This window comes from Pogona vitticeps, chromosome 4, assembly GCF_051106095.1.
Source record: "Pogona vitticeps strain Pit_001003342236 chromosome 4, PviZW2.1, whole genome shotgun sequence".
Classification (NCBI taxonomy): domain Eukaryota; kingdom Metazoa; phylum Chordata; class Lepidosauria; order Squamata; family Agamidae; genus Pogona; species Pogona vitticeps.
The window spans coordinates 226,735,321-226,754,329 of NC_135786.1; the positions used below are offsets into that span (position 1 = coordinate 226,735,321).

The 19,009-nt window shown below is 45.4% G+C and overlaps 2 protein-coding genes and 1 long non-coding RNA gene across 3 annotated transcripts in view; 2 read left to right on the forward strand and 1 right to left on the reverse strand.

Annotated features, from left to right (window-relative positions):
- The window catches only part of LOC144588586 (uncharacterized), a 404,395-nt gene extending 393,495 nt beyond the window's left edge, over window positions 1–10,900 (forward strand). The window contains exon 2 of the long non-coding RNA XR_013544202.1: window positions 9,053–10,900. This is a non-coding gene — a long non-coding RNA (uncharacterized LOC144588586). The remainder of the gene's footprint in view (window positions 1–9,052) is intronic.
- The window catches only part of TMEM65 (transmembrane protein 65), a 42,168-nt gene that overhangs the window by 9,096 nt on the left and 14,063 nt on the right, over window positions 1–19,009 (reverse strand). The window contains exon 2 of the mRNA XM_072999300.2: window positions 754–798. Within this exon, the coding sequence (XP_072855401.1) occupies window positions 754–798 (45 nt within the window). The remainder of the gene's footprint in view (window positions 1–753; window positions 799–19,009) is intronic.
- Window positions 3,262–9,027, forward strand: LOC140705988 (uncharacterized). Its single transcript, XM_072995699.2, has 2 exons — window positions 3,262–5,575; window positions 8,183–9,027. The coding sequence occupies exons 1-2, from the start codon at window positions 3,659–3,661 to the stop codon at window positions 8,819–8,821; spliced, it is 2,556 nt and encodes an 851-aa protein (XP_072851800.2). The 5' UTR covers window positions 3,262–3,658; the 3' UTR covers window positions 8,822–9,027.

Sequence of the window (19,009 nt, forward strand, 5' to 3'; positions counted from 1 at the left end):
ACGTCGCCAGAGCGACTAGACACGGAATGCCATTACCTTCTCATCATGGTGGTACCTATTTATCTACTCGCATTTACATGCTTTCGAACTGCTAGGTTGGCAGGAGATGGGCGAAGTGACAGGAACTCACTCCGTCGCGTGAATTCGATCTTACGACGGCTGGTTTTCTGACCTTGCAGCACAGAGGCTTCTGCAGTTTAACCCACAGCGCCACCACATCCCATTAGCTTCCCGATTCATTCATAATTTGGAGGAGAGAAAAAGAGGTCTGAGAAGCCCTGATTTAAAAAGCCAAATGTATCCTTTCTATTTCAAAGGTCCATTTATTTACCCTTCCACTATACAGTATTCAAGTGGGTGCCCTGCATGAGACTTCGGGGGGGGGGGGGGGACTTCATTAGCAGGAGAGGTATTCTACACAGTTAAAACAGTCCTACTGTCCCTGAAAGTGCACACAAAGGCTCTTAGAATACTATCAAACCCCCTGTCTTGGCAGAAGCTCTGTAACCAGCCAAACTATTTTCCTTCCAATAAGTGTCAATAGGAAGGGGGAAAATAATAAGAGGCAGAAAGCTGGAAGGAAGTAATGTTTGAAAATCCAGCGCCCCCCCCCTCAAACATACTACACTCCAGCAAGTGTGATTTGACAGTGGTTAAGAAATTTATGTTTCTGGGTCACAGATTAACACACACGCCCCAGATTACAGGACTGCTTTGATGTAATTTTTAAAACTTTAGATACTTAAAATTTACCATGCTTCAGCTGTCCAGTGGATGGTGGTGCAACCTCCAACTTCTCTATACAAGTTAAAAAAAAAAGATAAGAAAATATAAACATGCAGACATGAGGATATTCATTCCCTAATAATACAATTATTTCCCATACAGCTGAGATACTTCCATATGTTTTCATAAACTGCAGCTCAATAACTGACTGCAGTTTTCTACGACTGGCTTTAAACCCATGTTTTGCTTTGATAATTTAGTTAAATTATGTTAAGAGCCCTATACATCTTTTAAGCAAATGACTACACAAAATATTGACAGAAAATTCTTGTATTTGTTCATTTGGGCTGAAACACTACAACACTACCTCTCATGCAAGGATGCACAACACATGGTGGATCAGATTCACCCCACTCACACTTAGTTGACCTCAGAAATTTTAAACTGGCAACTGAATATAAAATCTTAAAACTGCACTTTTGTTCCTTTCTTTAAATATCATAGTATAAGCTATTGTTTAGGATTTAATTTACATAAATTATCTCCTTACTCAGAGGTATCTAGAAGGTGAAATTATAAGATTTTTAAAAACTAGTGATAAAAGTATTAATAGAGGAAAAATCTTCAACATATAACAATATATTTTCCATTTATCTAAAAGCAAGAAGTGGGTAATCCACAAGTTCTAACATTAGAATTCTTTTATTATAATTTAACAGTTCTTGAAGTCATAACAGTGGAAATTTTCGGCAAAACTTTAAAGCAAAATTAATGTATCTTTTATATATTGTCAGCAGTACAAACAAATCTGAAGTTATATCGTATGCAATGTATACTCAATAGATTGCCGAAGCATACCAAGTTCCTCAAGGTCAGTAATTAAGACTAACCTACTTCACAGCTAGAGACATTTTGTCAGGATTCCCTGTTTGTCCACCTGAGCTCTGTGGAGTAAGAGTAGGATAGAGATGTGATGCCAAATGGCAACTGCAAACCATGCTGGAAGGATTCATATCAGACGCAGTAATGGAGGAATAAAAACTTGCCTTGAACAAAGTAGCCTATACAGTATATTCAGACTGAAGGATTGTCTTACCTGAATTAATTTCTGTGCCTCAGATCCATCAATTGAGAACTCAGTATATACAGTACGTAGTTTCTCTCCAACCTGCCTGTCAAGGCAAAGCCAGTAAGTCACTTGCCAAGATACTATCAAGACAGTGAGAGCTTTAAATATACCACACAGAACAAATCACATTCCTGTCTGCATGGAACAGGGAACTTTTATTGAACCATCAGTTAAAGCAAATAGCAGTATGTGGCAGAAACATCTAGACTGGTGGATAAGATGCACAGAAACTAAATCAAGCTCGTTTTGATCTTACTTCAGCAACTGGAAAGTAAAATTACAAATACAGTACATAGAGTTGTTTATGTTTTACCAACCGAATGTTTCAAGGACATCTATACTGGTTATTTACTCTACAGTATGCACTGGATTTGGAACAAATGAAATCAAATTAAAAACTGGTGACTACACAATGAAAAGCTAAAAACAGAGAAACCTGGTGGAGGGAAATCATCTCTTTTTAGAAGAGAAAACTTTTTTGTTGTTGTTCAGCTGGCAGGGGTGGCTTGATTTTGCTCCAATTCACTGGTATTGCTTTTCTCTGCTTTCTGCCTTATGTGACTGATACAAAGAGCACCTGTGAGAATGTCACTTCCCCTCAACTGAGTGCCTGTTCTCTTCAGGTTGTTTGAAAAAGGCTTTCCAAAGTCAGTGCTGAAACAAATGATCACTAAGCCAGTTTGGAAACACAACTTTTTAAAAAGGGGGTGAAAATTGCCAGTTAGCACCTCGTTACATTAAAGACATTTGAGGTTTATGTGTGTTAATTACAGGAAGTCATCTTCCTTCAAAGGCAATGCTATTACATTCTGCGGTGCACTACTGTGTAGAAGTCACTATTCCTGTTCCCAGTATCAGAGCTGGGAAGTGTTCTTCCTTTGCTTCACTCCTAAAGTAAAATGTGAGGGCGGTTCATCCACAACTAGAGTGAAAACTAAATATGTGCACTCTGATTCAAAAATATTCAAAATTCACCAAATATTGCCATATTTGAATAATTCCAAAATAGAGCCGATTTCAAATTTAATAGTTTTGACTCTCTGCTGTAATAATTTCTAAATATGTGGAGTTCTATGTACTCCAATAGCTTAGAAAGCAAAGGGTAGGCTTCTATTTGGTAGAAGAAGAAATTACAGTGAAACCTATTTCTTAGGCATCCTGGAGCAATTTCTTAAGAAAGGAAACTTAAAGATACAGTATTCTGGAACCAAGGGTAGTGGGGCAGAGAACTCTGGTCTCTTGATGGGGTTGCCATGGATTTTCCAAGGGAAGGGAGCTGGGGTGAGAACAAAACCTATAAATGATGTCTGTCTACACCAGTAGTTCTTAACCTTTGTTACTCGGATGCTTTTGAACTGCAACTCCCAGAAACCCCAGTCAGGACAGGTGGTGGTGAAGGCTTCTGGGAGTTTGTGAAGGAGTGAGTCTAAGTGTGCCGTCCTCCGAGAGAAAGGAACAGTCAGAGGAGAGTGGCTGCGTGGAGGGCGTCCTGGTTGAGATAGAGCAGGACGAGGGAGTGAAGAGGAGGCCCACGGAAGTCTGCCTGGCAGATGAAGAAGGGGTGGAGTTTGATTTAATCATGTGGGAGGACATAAAAGAGGGGGAAAAGGCGCGGGAATTCAGTTGGCTGGGGGAAGGAGCGCTAGGAGGATACGTAACCCGAGGGGTTCAGACGGAGCCCATGCTTGGGGCTGAGGGTTTTGGAGACTTCGCGCGCGACCTTCCTAATTGGGGACAAGGACGAGGCATATCGCCCGAGCCATTACCACCTGGTCGTAGCGGCCGCGTATACGACCCACTGGAATGGATAGTTTCGGTCTACCCACGGAATTTCCTTGGTGGCCGGAAGGTGATCAGGCCGGGGCCCGAGTTCCAGCAGAGGCCATTGGAGGGAGATTGGGCCCGCCACCCCTGTTGCGGGACGGTGTGCGCGGTAAGAAGTGCCCCGTTACGACAGATGACGGATCGGGAGCGTTTTGGCCCGGCCCCCTGGTAGACTTCAGCGAGAGTGGGGATCCGCGGCCCCCTAAGCGTTATCACTTGTTGTCTGATGATGTTCTAAAGGACCCATTTGATCCTGTTGAGTTGCATGTTCGTTCTAATAAACTTGTTAATTTTGAAGAAGACTCGCCTCCGCGCCTGTTTCCCGCCTTTACCACTCAGCCCCCCCCGGCTACCGTACCCACTTGTCACAGTGGCGCCCAACGTGGGGCCGGGGGTGCGCTCCTGGCGGGACAGGAGGAGATGACCAGGATTCGGGAAGCCATGGAGAAACAGGCTAAGCTTATTGAGAGTTTAACGGAGCAACAGATATTGATGGCGAGACAGTTACGTGGGCAAGGAGGTGAAGAGGAAAAGGGCGCGAAAAACGTGGCGAGTGTGCGAGGAAGCTTGGTGGCGGGACCGGCCCCAATCCGGATGCAAAAGATGACAAACACGGACGATCCCGAAGCTTACTTGCACACTTTCGAGAGGGTCGCACTGGCGGCAGGGTGGCCGAGAGACCAGTGGACTTTGGTCCTCATCCCTTGCCTTACAGGGCTATTACAGGAGGTGGTGGATACATTGAGCGTACAGGAGGCAACCCAATATGAGACGGTTAAAAACGCCATTTTGAGCACGCTCAATCTCACGGAGGAGACCTATAGGAAGCGGCTGCGGGAGCTCAAATGGAAGCCGGGGACCCACCCTCGTACAGTGGCGCAACGGATGCGCGCCAACGCCATGCGATGGTTAAAACCAATGGAGAACAGCGGGGAGAAGATAGTCGACGCGGTAGTCCTAGAACAACTAGTACAGTCACTGGGGGCCAGCGCCAAGGATTGGATACAGAAAAACAACCCGAAGACACTAGAGCGGGCGATAACCCTATTGGAGGATTATAGCAACACGGAAGGAGTCAACAAGGAAGCGCCCGCCCCCTGGGCGGAGAAGCCGAGACCGCGTGGAGGAGAGGTTTCACTTTCAGCACCCAATTTTAGTGCGAAACAGGGAGCGGAGATGAGCGGACCAGCCAAGGCGCGCGGAAAAATGTTTGAGCCTTTCAATTACAAACCGGTCCGGCCGATCACGGTAGATCAGCGGATTTACGCCCCGGGGACGGGATGGAGGGAAGGCAAAGACGGACGCCCCATCTATAATCCCGGAGCGGTATGGCGCGATGGCAAAGAGGGGCGGCCCATTTGCTTTTCCTGTGGGGTCCCTGGCCATGTAAAGAAAAATTGCCCGGGGGCTGATTGCTCGTGGGTGGGTCAAATGGTGGCTTTAAAGGAACCAGCGGCACCCTCTTCGGAACGATGGGAGATAGACGCGTGGGTGAATGGGGAAAAGAAGAGAGCTCTCATTGATACAGGGTGTGGGAAAACGCTGGTGCGAGACTTGCCGGGAGACAAAAAAGATGAGGGGTTTTCAGTCCGATGTATTCATGGGGATCTCAAGAGGTATCAGACTATGTGGGCCAATGTTAAGGTGGGACAAGAGGAGAGACGTATGAACATTGGCGTTGTTCCGGGACTCTCCAGAGAAATGTTGCTTGGACGGGATTGGGTTGGTTCGCGCGCGGTTGGGACTATTAAAGAGGGGTTGCAAGGGGAAGATTTACAAGGTGAAGATCAGTCCGATTTTTTGCAGAAGACCTCGCGGGAGCAAGTGAGGGCCATGCAACAGGACGATGCCTCGTTGCAAGAGCCGCTGTTAGCAGCGCAACCGTCGGGAACGATAGTAAGAGGACAAACCGGATGGGAAATGGATAAGAATTTATTGTATTATGTGCATGAAGGGGGGGAACGGAGGCTAGTGGTACCCCTTAAGTGGAGAACTAAGCTGATGGAGTTGGCCCACGATGTCCCGCTGGCAGGACACCTAGCTGAAGAGAAAATGAGGGCACGGGTGGAACAGAGGTTTTGGTGGCCCACGCTAGGGAGGGATATTAAGGAATATTGTACCACCTGTCCACAGTGCCAGAAGACGCAGAGGAAACCCCAAAAGGGGGCCGAGCTCATACCTTTGCCCCTTATGGGCCATCCATTTCAAAGAATAGGACTGGACATCGTGGGTCCCCTGATCAAGTCCCAAGGAGGACACACTCACATATTAGTGATAATAGACTATGCCACCCGGTACCCAGAAGCGGTTCCCCTTAGGACAACCACCGCAAAGGTGCTTGCTCGTGAGTTAATGCAGGTTTTTTCTCGATTGGGTTTTCCCAAGGAAATTCTCACAGACCAGGGCTCCAATTTTATGAGTCATACATTAAAGGAGCTATGGCGCCTCCTAGAGGTAAAACCCCTCCACACCGCCGTGTATCACCCGCAAAGTAATGGCTTGGTGGAACGATTCAACAAGACGCTGAAGGGAATGATAAGAAAACTGGTCATGGAAAAACCTAGGAGGTGGCACCTCTTGTTGGCTCCCCTCATGTTCGCCATCAGGGAGGTACCACAAGCCTCCACAGGGTTCTCTCCCTTTGAGTTGATGTATGGGTGGAACCCTAGGGGGATTTTGGATTTGGTGAAGGAACAATGGGAGGAGGGACCAGATGAGGCCCGCATCACGGTACAACATGTTATAGAAATGCGAGAACATCTAAGGACGGTGGCAGGTATAGCCAAGGACAATTTGGGCAAGGCACAGGTTGGCCAAAAGGCGAGATACGACAAGAACGTTAAATTGAGGGAATTCAAGCCGGGGCAGAAAGTCTTGTTATTGATGCCTTCTGATCAGGCTAAGTTGTTTGCCACTTGGCAGGGCCCCTACGAGGTTATCCAAAAGATAGGCCAAGTGGATTACGAGATATATATGCACGACAAAACCAAAAAGAAGGGCATCTTCCATGTAAACTTATTAAAGGAGTGGAAAGAGAGGGAAGCCTTGTGGGGGGAGGTGGAAGAGAATGAATTTGGACCTGAAACAGGGATTTGGCTTAAGGCTGATGGAAGCTTGCCCATAGATGAGACCTTAGATGTTCTGCAACAGAGAGACCTGCATGACATAGAGAATGACTTCAGACACTTATTCTCGGGAACCCCAGGGCAAACTCAGTTGATTTGCCACGAGATTCATACTCCTGTGGGAGTAGTCACCCGGGCTGGTAACAGGACATGGCCTTACCACCTCAAAGAAGCTATTGATAAGGAGGTGGAGGACATGCTGGGTCTAGGAGTTATTGAACCTTCGCGTAGCCCCTGGAGGAGTTACCCAGTAATGGTCCCAAAACCGGATGGACAAATGCGCTTATGCATTGATTTCCGCCAGTTAAATGAAATCTCTAAATTTGATGCCTACCCCATGCCTAGGGTGGATGACCTTTTGGAAAGGTTGGGAGGGTCAGTCTACCTGACCTCTTTGGATCTCACTAAAGGATATTGGCAAATTCCTTTAAGGGAGGAGGACAAAGAGAAGACCGCCTTTGTGACCCCTAGGGGCTTGTTCCATTTCAAAAAAATGCCTTTCGGTTTGCACGGAGCGGCCGCGACGTTCCAAAGACTTATGGATCAAGTGTTGGCCCCAGTGAAAGAGTTCGCGGGTGCTTACATTGATGACATCCTGATTTATAGCAAGACGTGGGAAGAGCATGTGGAACACATACGGGCAGTCTTAAAAGAGATAGAACAGGCTGGGCTGAAGGTGAACCCCAAAAAATGTAAGATCGCGCGGAAAGGGGTCCAGTTTCTGGGGTTCCAGGTAGAAGGGGGAAAGATCCAGCCTGTATCGGACAAGGTCGAGAGGGTGGTCTCCTGGGAGGTGCCCAGGAGTAAAAAGGAAGTACAACAGTTTTTAGGCCTAGCTGGGTACTATCGGCAATTCGTGCCCAACTTTGCGGAGATTGCCGCCCCCCTGACTGACCTAACTAAAAAAAGGAAAAGAAAAGGATTACCTTGGGGAAAAGCGGAACAGGCTGCTTTTAACATGCTCAAGGAGGTGTTATCCGCCTTGCCAAGCCGTTATGCACCCGATTTTGAGTTACCATTCTTGGTGCAGACCGACGCGTCCGACAGAGGTATCGGGGCGGTACTATCTCAAAAGCGAGGGGAAATCGAGTACCCCATAATGTATTTGAGTAAAAAATTGAGTGTGCGGGAACAGAAATATGCCACCATAGAGAAGGAAGCTTTGGCGGTCAAGTGGGCAATCCAGGCATTGAGGTATTATCTGTTGGGAGCCCCTTTTACTCTCATCACTGATCACGCCCCTCTTCAGTGGCTTAACCGGATGAAAGATACCAACCCACGGTTGACCCGGTGGTATTTAAGCTTACAGCCATTCTCCTTTCAGGTGCAATATAGAAAGGGGAGCGCCCACTCTAACGCAGATTATTTTTCTCGACAGGGCGAGGAAGAGGGAGAACGCCAGGAAAGGACGGCCCACTCGGAGAGGGGGGCGTGTGAAGGAGTGAGTCTAAGTGTGCCGTCCTCCGAGAGAAAGGAACAGTCAGAGGAGAGTGGCTGCGTGGAGGGCGTCCTGGTTGAGATAGAGCAGGACGAGGGAGTGAAGAGGAGGCCCACGGAAGTCTGCCTGGCAGATGAAGAAGGGGTGGAGTTTGATTTAATCATGTGGGAGGACATAAAAGAGGGGGAAAAGGCGCGGGAATTCAGTTGGCTGGGGGAAGGAGCGCTAGGAGGATACGTAACCCGAGGGGTTCAGACGGAGCCCATGCTTGGGGCTGAGGGTTTTGGAGACTTCGCGCGCGACCTTCCTAATTGGGGACAAGGACGAGGCATATCGCCCGAGCCATTACCACCTGGTCGTAGCGGCCGCGTATACGACCCACTGGAATGGATAGTTTCGGTCTACCCACGGAATTTCCTTGGTGGCCGGAAGGTGATCAGGCCGGGGCCCGAGTTCCAGCAGAGGCCATTGGAGGGAGATTGGGCCCGCCACCCCTGTTGCGGGACGGTGTGCGCGGTAAGAAGTGCCCCGTTACGACAGATGACGGATCGGGAGCGTTTTGGCCCGGCCCCCTGGTAGACTTCAGCGAGAGTGGGGATCCGCGGCCCCCTAAGCGTTATCACTTGTTGTCTGATGATGTTCTAAAGGACCCATTTGATCCTGTTGAGTTGCATGTTCGTTCTAATAAACTTGTTAATTTTGAAGAAGACTCGCCTCCGCGCCTGTTTCCCGCCTTTACCACTCAGCCCCCCCCGGCTACCGTACCCACTTGTCACAGAGTTGCAGTCCAAAACTCCTGAGTAACCCAAGGTTAAGAACCAGTGGTCTACACCAATGAAATTCAGAAACAAGTAAAGAGACCAGAAGGTTTTTTTTTTACACTGTTCCCCCCCCCCCCGTCCCCGTTGAAAAGTAGGCACAGCTGCTTATGAATTCCCAGAGCATCTCCTGTTAGGAGATGTTCTGATGCAAGCTTGCACTGTAGCAGTTCTCTGTATCCTTTTCTGAGCCCTCAAGTTTACATTCTCTACATCTCATTATATATTGCTTACTTAATATAATTTAAAATGATATATAGGATTAGTAGATTCATAGATTGAAAATTGACCCCCCCCCCGTTACCACGCACATACTGTATTAAGTTTATTCCTCTTTGAGGTATATTGGACAGAGAAATAAGATTTTGCTATACAGATTTTGAACAAGATTTTGCGAACAAGATAAGGGGACAAAGGATGTTGAAGGCATTTTTGTCCCAAAGAGCCGATAGGCCAGAGAGGACAAGGATGTCATCAACATTTAGACTGACACTGCCAGCTTAGGCAGCAGCAGTGCTACTGCTTTTGCGGTTGGGAAAGAGATTTATGAACACCGGACATTGCCTTCTATATCCATACCACGTAGCTACATCATATTCTATGAAGGGTTTGCCTCCAGTAACCACTCCCAGCAAATCTCTTCTGTGCAAAGCAGTATTGTGATTTGTGGGAATCCCCTTCAAGTACATATGCATCTGATGTGGGTGGGGGAAGGAATCATGTGGGCCCTATTTCAGAAACATGTGACACTGAAATCACCCTGTGCCCTCCAGCTACACATGCCACTCACACTGCTGGAACTAGTAGTGATGACAAGTTAGCAATCCCTGTTAAGAACATGCAGTCAAAAACTGGAGCTCCCGAGAAGTCAATAATCTGGAAGCATTTTCAACAGTGTGCAACAGATGCTCACATGACTGAACACAGTGCTAAAGAATGCCCAGGGTCTGAACCATCTCTCCAATAGTAGCATTTTCAGCCACTTGAAGAATCAGCACAGAGCACTGCTGCCGGCAAATGAAATGGGTATTGTGGGCGCAAATGGCTTCCTTATTGTGAAGGCTAAGAGTCATCAGAGGGTAGAGGTTGAGCCACCAGCCCAGGGAAGCAAGGAGGCAAATGGGCACATAGAAATAGATAATAAGCAGGAGGGGAATCAATGTCAGCCAACTTTCCATCACATGCAGCAGCAGCTAATGAAGAAGGTCTGGCTAGCACTGAGGGGTCACACAGAGCAGGAAGAAACTAGCAATATCACCCCAAACAGCAGTACCAGCAGAAGTATTCTAGAATCCATGCCCCTCACCCCTGCAACAACAGTGCAAGCTTTCTGGGACACTGCCTTGACAAGCATGGCAGGGGCCTGTCCTTCAGAGACACCACACCAGAGGAAGGACATGGGAGAGATAGAGGTAAAGGTCTACATACAGGAGCTCTGCACACCAAAAGAGACTCATCCCTTGTCTTGCTGGGCTGAGGAGGAATCTGTTTTGGTAGGTCTAGCCAAGGTAGCAGTGGAGCTGCTGTCTTGTCCACCAACCAATGTACCTAGTGAGAGAGTGTTCTCTCAGGCAGGGGACACTTTCAGTCCACACTGTTCAGATGTGTACAAAATGTTTTTTTTTTATTGTCAACCTACCTGCTGGGCCTTTCTGAAATCTCCCTGAAGTAAGAGAAAATGGCACACATTACCCACAATACCAGGTGTGCCATACTTCATTCCGCTGCCCCCTCTTATTCTTCCAACTGCTACTCCAAGATTATGCTCACTCACTCAACTGTGCTGTGCCTCATACTGCTGGTGCAGTTCCCATCCATCACAGGTTGTCTGCTGCTCCAATCTGCCCTATCAGGGTTGCCGTGGGAATTTGCCCATTCCCCGGTGCAACTTGTTCTCTGCTTCACCAATGTACTTTCTCTGCTGCGTTTCCAAATTTCACCCACAGACTTCTCAATATGATGCAGATGGAGATCTTCTGATTCTCATATGCTTGAATCCCCCTTTTTCTACTGAAAATTTTAGAAATAAAAAGGATTTTCTGTTTGCTTTGTGTAGAACTTCACACAAATGTATTAATTTAACCCTTCCACTATATTCTGCAAGAAATTTTCCCCAGCTACTGCCTGCACTTAACTTCTTATGGGGCATAACAATACTTGGTGATCATTCATACATAGAAACACATGGTGGGCATTCAAGTGTTGTTGTTGTTGTTGTTGTTGTTGTTGTTGTTGTTGTTGTTGTTGTTGTTGTTGTTGTTGTTGTTGCTACTACCACTACAACTACCACTACCACTATAGTGGTGCCTCGCATTATGACATTAATTCGTTCCAGCGAAATTGCTGTAGAACAAAAACATCGTAACGCGAAAAGAAAAAACCTATTGAAATGCATTAAAACTCGTTTAATGCGTTCCAAAGGGCTGTAAACTCACCGTCCAGCGAAGATCCTCCATAGGGCGGCCATTTTCGCTGCCTGTGCAGCGAGGAATCCGTCCCAGAAAACAGCGGGGGGGATTTTGTTTACCCGGCTGCCATTTTGAAACCGCTGATCAGCTGTTGGAAAATCATCGTTTTGTGAAGAATCGGTTCCTGAAGCAGGGAACCGATCATCACAAAGCGAAATTCCCCCATAGGAAACATTGTTTTGCGATCACAAAAGCAATCGCAAAAAGTTCATTGTAATGTGGTTTCGTCGTTAAACGGGGCAATCGTAAAGCGAGGCACCACTTTATTATTATTATTATTATTATTATTATTATTATTATTATTATTATTATTATTATTATTATTATTATTATTATTATTATTATTATTGATGCTTTTAATTGCTTTTTGGTCTGTAAACCACCCAGAGTAGATTTATCTAAATGGGCGGTAGAAAAGCCAAATAAATAAATAAAAATAAGTGTTTTCCTTATTGTGATGGAAATACCTAAAGAGATAAAAACATCAAAATATGAAAGTATAATTTTACACAACATGCTAGTGTATTTACAAAGGTGCAGTTTCCCCAGGAAATTCAGTGTTAGATACTTTTTTTTCTATGTCTAAATCAGCTAAATTCATGAATTATTAACTGGCCTTGAAGTATCACATAAATAATTGGAATGGATTGTATCCAAAGTCATGTCATGAAGATTTCCAGTTGACATGCCAAAAGTACAATCCATCTAATGGCACAGCCTGTGTTTAAGATTCGTTGTTAATATTTAAGAAACAAATTCAACTGACCTGCCCTTATTCACACAGAAGACAGATGGTATGGTTAGATCTAAAAGTGCCTCCCGCCTCCAAATAAATAAACTACTGTACTAGATTTCTAGGCCTATCATGTACATGATAGGATGGATGTCTGGCTCAAGGTCAGCAACCACACTATCTGGGACATCCAGATCTTTCTGGTATAATTCCTCTGTGTATTCTTGCCACCTCTTCTTGATGTCTTCTGCTTCTGTTAGGTCCCTACCATTTTTTGTTCTTTATCATGTCCATCTTTGCACAACATGTTCCTTTAATATCTCTAGATATTAAACAGATCTCTGATTTTTCCCTTTCTATTATTTTCCTCTATTTCTTTTCAATGTTGGTTTAAGAAGGCCCTCTTGTCTCTCCTTGCTATTCTTTGGAAGTCTGCATTCCATTTTCTGTAAGTTTCCTTATCTCCCTTGCATTTTGTTTCCCTTCTCTGCTATTTGCAAGGCCTCGCTGGACAGCCACTTTGCTTTCTTGCCTTTCCTTTTCTTTCGGATGGTTTTTGTTGCTGCCTCCTGTACAATGTTACAAGCCTCCATCCATAGTTCTTCAGGTACTCTGTCCACCAAATCAAGTTCCTTAAATCTGTTCTTCACTTCCACTGTGTATTCTTGGCCTGCGGTGTAGATGTTTGTATTTTTAGTGGGGGACTTTTAGTGGGTGGGGAGTGTTTGGGAATTTTATGTGTGTGCATGTGTCTGGTCTCTGGGTGTCTGTGAATTTCGTTGTATGTGTATATACTTACAATGACAATAAATTATTATTATTATTATAAGGGATTTGGTTTAGAATATACTTGACTAGCCCAGTGGTTTTTCCTGCTTTCTTCAGTTTGAGTTTTGCTATAAGAAGCTGATAATCAGAGCCACAGTCAGCTCCAGGTCTTGTTTTTGCTGACTGTATAGAGCTTCTCCATCTTTGGCTGTACTATTTTCTATAGTACAGTCACATATGGAATACAGTGCACGGAATACATTTGCTCTTTTCACCAAGAATACTGTCTGACAAAGTATCTGTGAAGATTCTCAGTCATCCAGGTGAGGTTATCTGAAACTTGAGTCATGTCAATTGGACTTCTTTCTTATTAGGTTGAAACGTTTCACTACTTGGATAAGTAGCAAAATCTTTCAATCTAATGCGAAGTCCAGTTGACATGGCTCAACTTCCAGATGACTGTCTCACAAAAAAAGGGACATCTGTAACAAATGAAAAATGCTGCTGGACAAGTCAGAGCTCCCTCCCTGCCTCCTTCCCCTCAGCCTCTCTCTTTCTCTCTCTATCATCCTGCAGTCCTCCCCTCCCCATCCAATTGCAAAAGGAAAACTACCCTCTTCTCGTGAGCAGTAGATAGAGATATAGCTCTGCAGGAGAATGTAGAGTAGTCCCATGCTGGAGAATATGAAGATTCTCTGCCCAATTTCAACCAAACGAGGACGCATCCTAGGGTGGGAGGGAACCATGGCTCCTTAAGAGGCCAGGGATTTTTGCTTTCAGTTTTATTTTTGCTGGAGACATTCAAAAGAAAGGCATTCAAAATACAAGCTTCATGACCCTGCAGGCACATAGGTAATAAAGCAACCCAAGTCTGAGGGTACGTAATACAATTTATTTTGGGTTTGTACACATCGCTACGTAGAAATAAAACTGAACAAGTGCCTAGTTTAAATTTGTTAACATAAATTGCAAGGCTATAGTCTGGTCATGCTGACTGGTGAAATTTTTGACTGACTGGTGAGACATTCTAAAATTTTTCAAGCCCTGTGCACTTGAATCAAAGGAATTTAGAGAATAGCTGATGGACTAAATCGCCTTCATTCAATTACCTACTCTAGGTAAGCAACAAGATTTCTGCCAACATGTGATAACTAACTTTCTGTCAACTACTAATTTAGATGACATTAAAAGGGCAGAAGATAAATTCATGGAGGATACATTCTACCAGTGAAGAATTAGCTATCATAAGTGATAATTAATTCAGAAATAGTATGAATGAGCTCCTTCATGGATTGCTGCCTTGTCGTGGCGAAGGGGCTTGAGTAACTCAGAGAAGCTATGGGCTATGCCGTGCAGGGACACCCAAGACGGACAGGACATAGTGGAGAGTTCCGACTAAACGCAATCCACCTGGAGTAGGAAATGGCAAGCCACTCCAGTATCTTTGCCAAGAACGCCCCATGATCAGAAACAAAAGGCTAAAAGATATGACGCTGGAAGATGGGCCCCTCAGGTCGGAAGGCGTCCAACATGCTACTGAGGAAGAGTGGAGGACAAGTACAAGTAGCTCCAGAGCTAATGAAGTGGTTGGGCCAAAGCCGAAAGGACGCTCAGCTGTGGACGTGCCTGGAAGTGAAAGGAAAATCCAATGCTGCAAAGAAAAATACTGCATAGGAACCTGGAATGTAAGATCTATGAACGTTGGGAAGCTGGAGGTGGTCAAACAGGAGATGGCAAGAATAAACATCGACATCCTGGGCATCAGTGAACTAAAATGGACAGGAATGGGCGAATTCAGCTCAGATGATTATCATATCTACTATTGTGGGCAAGAATCCCGTAGAAGGAATGGAGTAGCCCTCATAGTCAACAAAAGAGTGGGAAAAGCTGTGTGTGTGTGTTTAGTCGTTTAGTCGTGTCCGACTCTTCGTGACCCCATGGACCAGAGCACGCCAGGCCCTCCTGTCTTCTACTGCCTCCCGGAGTTGTGTCAGGTTCATGTTGGTTGCTTCGCAGACACTGTCCAGCCATCTCATCCTCGGTCGTCCCCTTCTCCTCTTGCCATCACACCTTCCTAACATCAAGGTTTTTTCCAAGGACTCTTTTCTTCTCATGAGATGGCCAAAGTACTGGAGCCTCAGCTTCAGGATCTGTCCTTCCAGTGAGCACTCAGGGTTGATTTCCTTTAGAATTGATAGGTTTGTTCTCTTTGCAGTCCAGGGGATTCTCAAGAGCCTCCTCCAGCACCACAATTCAAAGGCATCAATTCTTCGGCGGTCTGCTTTCTTTATGGTCCAGCTCTCACTTCCATACATCACGACAGGAAAAACCATAGCTTTGACTATTCGGACTTTTGTTGGCAAGGTGATGTCTCTGCTTTTCAAGATGCTGTCAAGATTTGTCATCGCTTTCCTCCCAAGAAGAAGGCGCCTTTTAATTTCAGGGCTGCTGTCTCCATCTGCAGTGATCATGGAGCCCAGGAAGATAAAATTTGACACTGCCTCCATATCTTCCCCTTCTATTTCCCAGGAGGTGATGGGACCAGTGGCCATGATCTTAGTTTTTTTGATGTTGAGTTTCAGACCGTTTTTTGCACTCTCCTCTTTCACTCTCATTACAAGGTTCTTTAATTCCTCCTCACTTTCTGCCATCAGAGTGGTATCATCTGCATATCGGAGGTTGTTGATATTTCTTCCGGCAATCTTAATTCCGGCTTGGGTTTCTTCCAGTCCAGCCTTCCGCATGATGTATTCTGCATATAAGTTAAATAAGCTGGGGGACAATATACAGCCTTGCCGTACTCCTTTCCCAATTTTGAACCACTCAGTTGTTCCATGACCAGTTCTAACTGTTGCTTCCTGTCCCACATATAGGTTTCTCAGGAGACAGATAAAGTGGTCAGGCACTCCCATTTCTTTAAGAACTTGCCATAGTTTGTTGTGGTCCACACAGTCAAAGGCTTTCGCATAGTCAATGAAGCAGAAGTAGATATTTTTCTGGAACTCTCTGGCTTTCTCCATAATCCAGCGCAAGTTAGCAATTTGGTCTCGAGTTCCTCTGCCTCTTCGGAATCCAGCTTGTACTTCTGGGAGTTCTCGGTCCACATACTGCTGAAGCCTACCTTGCAGGATTTTGAGCATAACCTTGCTAGCGTGCGAAATGAGTGCAATTGTTCGGTAGTTGGAGCATTCTTTGGCACTGCCTTTCTTTGGGATTGGGATGTAGACTGATCTTTTCCAATCCTCTGGCCACTGTTGGGTTTTCCAAACTTGCTGGCATATTGAATGTAGCACCTTAACAGCATCATCTTTCAAGATTTTAAATAGTTCAACTGGGATGCCATCACCTCCACTGGCCTTGTTGTTAGCCAGGCTTTCTAAGGCCCACTTGACTTCGCTCTCCAGGATGTCTGGCTCAAGGTCAGCAACTACATTGTCTGGGTTGTCCGGGATATCCAAATCTTTCTGATATAATTCCTCTGTGTATTCTTGCCACCTCTTCTTGACGTCTTCTGCTTCTGTTAGGTCCCTCCCATTTTTGTCTTTTATCATGTTCATCTTTGCGCAAAATGTTCCTCTAATATCTCCAATTTTCCTGAACAGCTCTCTGGTCTTTCCTTTTCTGTTATCTTCCTCTATTTCTTTGCATTGTTCATTTAAGAAGGCCCTCTTGTCTCTCCTTGCTATTCTTTGGAAGTCTGCATTCAATTTTCTGTAACTTTCCCTATCTCCCTTGCATTTTGTTTCCCTTCTCCTCTCTGCTATTTCTAAGGCCTCGTTGGACAGCCACTTTGCTTTCTTGCATTTCCTTTTCTTTGGGATGGTTTTCGTTGCTGCCTCCTGGACAATGTTACGAGCCTCTATCCAAAGTTCTTCAGGCACTCTGTCCACCAAATCTAGTTCCTTAAATCTGTTCTTTACTTCCACTGTGTATTCATAAGGGATTTGGTTTAGATTATACCTGAGTGGCCCAGTGGTTTTTCCTACTCTCTTCAGTCTAAGCTTGAATTTTGCTATGAGAAGCTGATGATCAGAACCGCAGTCAGCTCCAGGTCTTGTTTTTGCTGACTGTATAGAGCTTCTCCATCTTTGGCTGCAGAGAATATAATCAATCTGATTTCGATATTGCCCATCTGGTGATTTCCATGTATAGAGTCGCCTCTTGTGTTGTTGGAAAAGAGTGTTTGTGATGACCAGCTTATTCTCTTGACAAAACTCTATTAGCCTTTGTCCTGCTTCGTTCTGAACTCCATGTGACAAACCCAGACCTACTGGGATCTGCCACAGTTTCACTAAGCTGCCACCAACCATTCCCTATAAGAAGTCACAAAGACCAGGGATGGATTTTTAACAAATAACAGAACAAGGTTTATTTAAATAACACACAGGGAAAAATAAAATGATCAGGTGAATAAGATATAGTAACGTGGCTTAGTCTCATTCATACAGGCACACAGTTTGGTTCACACAGAACCCTTAACTTGAAGCACAGACCCTGAACCTATCAGTTCTGGCTAACCAACAGACACCTGAACCTATCAGGTTGGTACTGACACACAGTAGTACCCTGTCTGACACACAGACTCCCACACCAGCTTCTTCTTCCCAGCTGCTGCTTCTTCACATCCCAGCGTCTAAACTTCTCCACACACGCATCACATATATATACAGTACAGCCCCTCCTCCTGATGTCCCGCCTTCCACTCCCCATAGGATGGAACTTTCCCTCCAAACCCATGACAGACAGGTAACATCAGTGCTGTATGTAACACCTCCCCTCTTTATAAGTTGTTTTGTAGGGGGAAAGCTAAGGTGCTTTTCCCCAAAAAACAACCTGGATAAAACACACAACAACAGTTATACATACCATATCATACTTACTTATACTTACATTCTAAGTTAACCATAGCAATTAGGCATTTAAACATTTACCATATACATTACATCAATTTACCTTTATTCATACAAACCAAATTCAAAAAACAGGTACATTTAACTTTTTTGTCATCAATATATATACATAGTCCATGTTTCTTTCGCCGTCTTCATTCTTCAGGTCTTCTTGACAAGGCGTCAGCAACACAGTTCACTGACCCTCTGACCACCTTCACTTCAAAGTCATAGTCCTGTAGGTTTAAAGCCCACCTCATAAGTTTGCTATTGTGGGTTTTCATTGTCTTTAACCATTGCAGTGGTGAATGGTCAGTGCACAGAACAAAATGTCTTCCCCAGATGTAAGGCTTGGCCTTCTGGATCGCGTAGACTATGGCCAAACACTCCTTCTCCACGGTTGCCAAATGTCTCTCACCTTTTTGAAGTTTCCTACTCAGGTAGGACACTGGATGCTGGTCACCATTCTCATCCTCCTGGCACAGAACTGCTCCTACCCCGCTGTTAGACGCATCGGTGTAGATGATGAACTCCCTGTCGAAGTCTGGAGCACGCAGCACTGGATAGTTGATGAGCGCCTGCTTCAACCTCTGGAACGCCTCCTCACAGTCGCTGGTCCACGGGATGCGGTCATCAGCCTTCTTCCTCGTCAGATCGGTCAGCGGAGCCGCAATCTCGCTAAACCTCGGGATGAACTTTCTGTAGTAGCCCACCAACCCAAGAAATGATTTGACTTTTTTCTTGGTGTTGGGTCTGGGCCAATCACGAACAGCTTCTATTTTGGCCTCCAGGGGTTTTATCACTCCTCCCCCTACCATGTGACCCAAGTATTTTATTTCTGGGCTACCCAGCTGCAGTTTGTTCTCTTTGCAGAGCCTAGGCCAAAGCACTCCCTCCCCTGGGTTAAAGTGCCTCTCCCTGGCTTTCTGGTAATCCCAAGCTTTCTTTCTGACCTTTTGAGCTTGCAGGGTCTCTGCTGCTAGCTCTAGGTTTCTCTTTAGGTCATTCCTTAAGGTGTCTATATATGTCACACCGTCCTGTGGGTCATCCTGGGTGATCTGCTCCCAATTTTGTTTGATCAAATCAAGGGG

What these genes read in the sequence shown, in the direction of transcription:
- LOC140705988 (XM_072995699.2), top strand. Translation starts at nt 3,659, where the DNA reads ATGGATAGTTTCGGTCTACCCACGGAATTTCCTTGGTGGCCGGAAGGT. An exon ending in CGCAACCGTCGGGAACGATA is followed by an intron (nt 5,576 to 8,182) that starts GTAAGAGGACAA and finishes TTTTCTCGACAG; the next exon opens with GGCGAGGAAGAGGGAGAACG.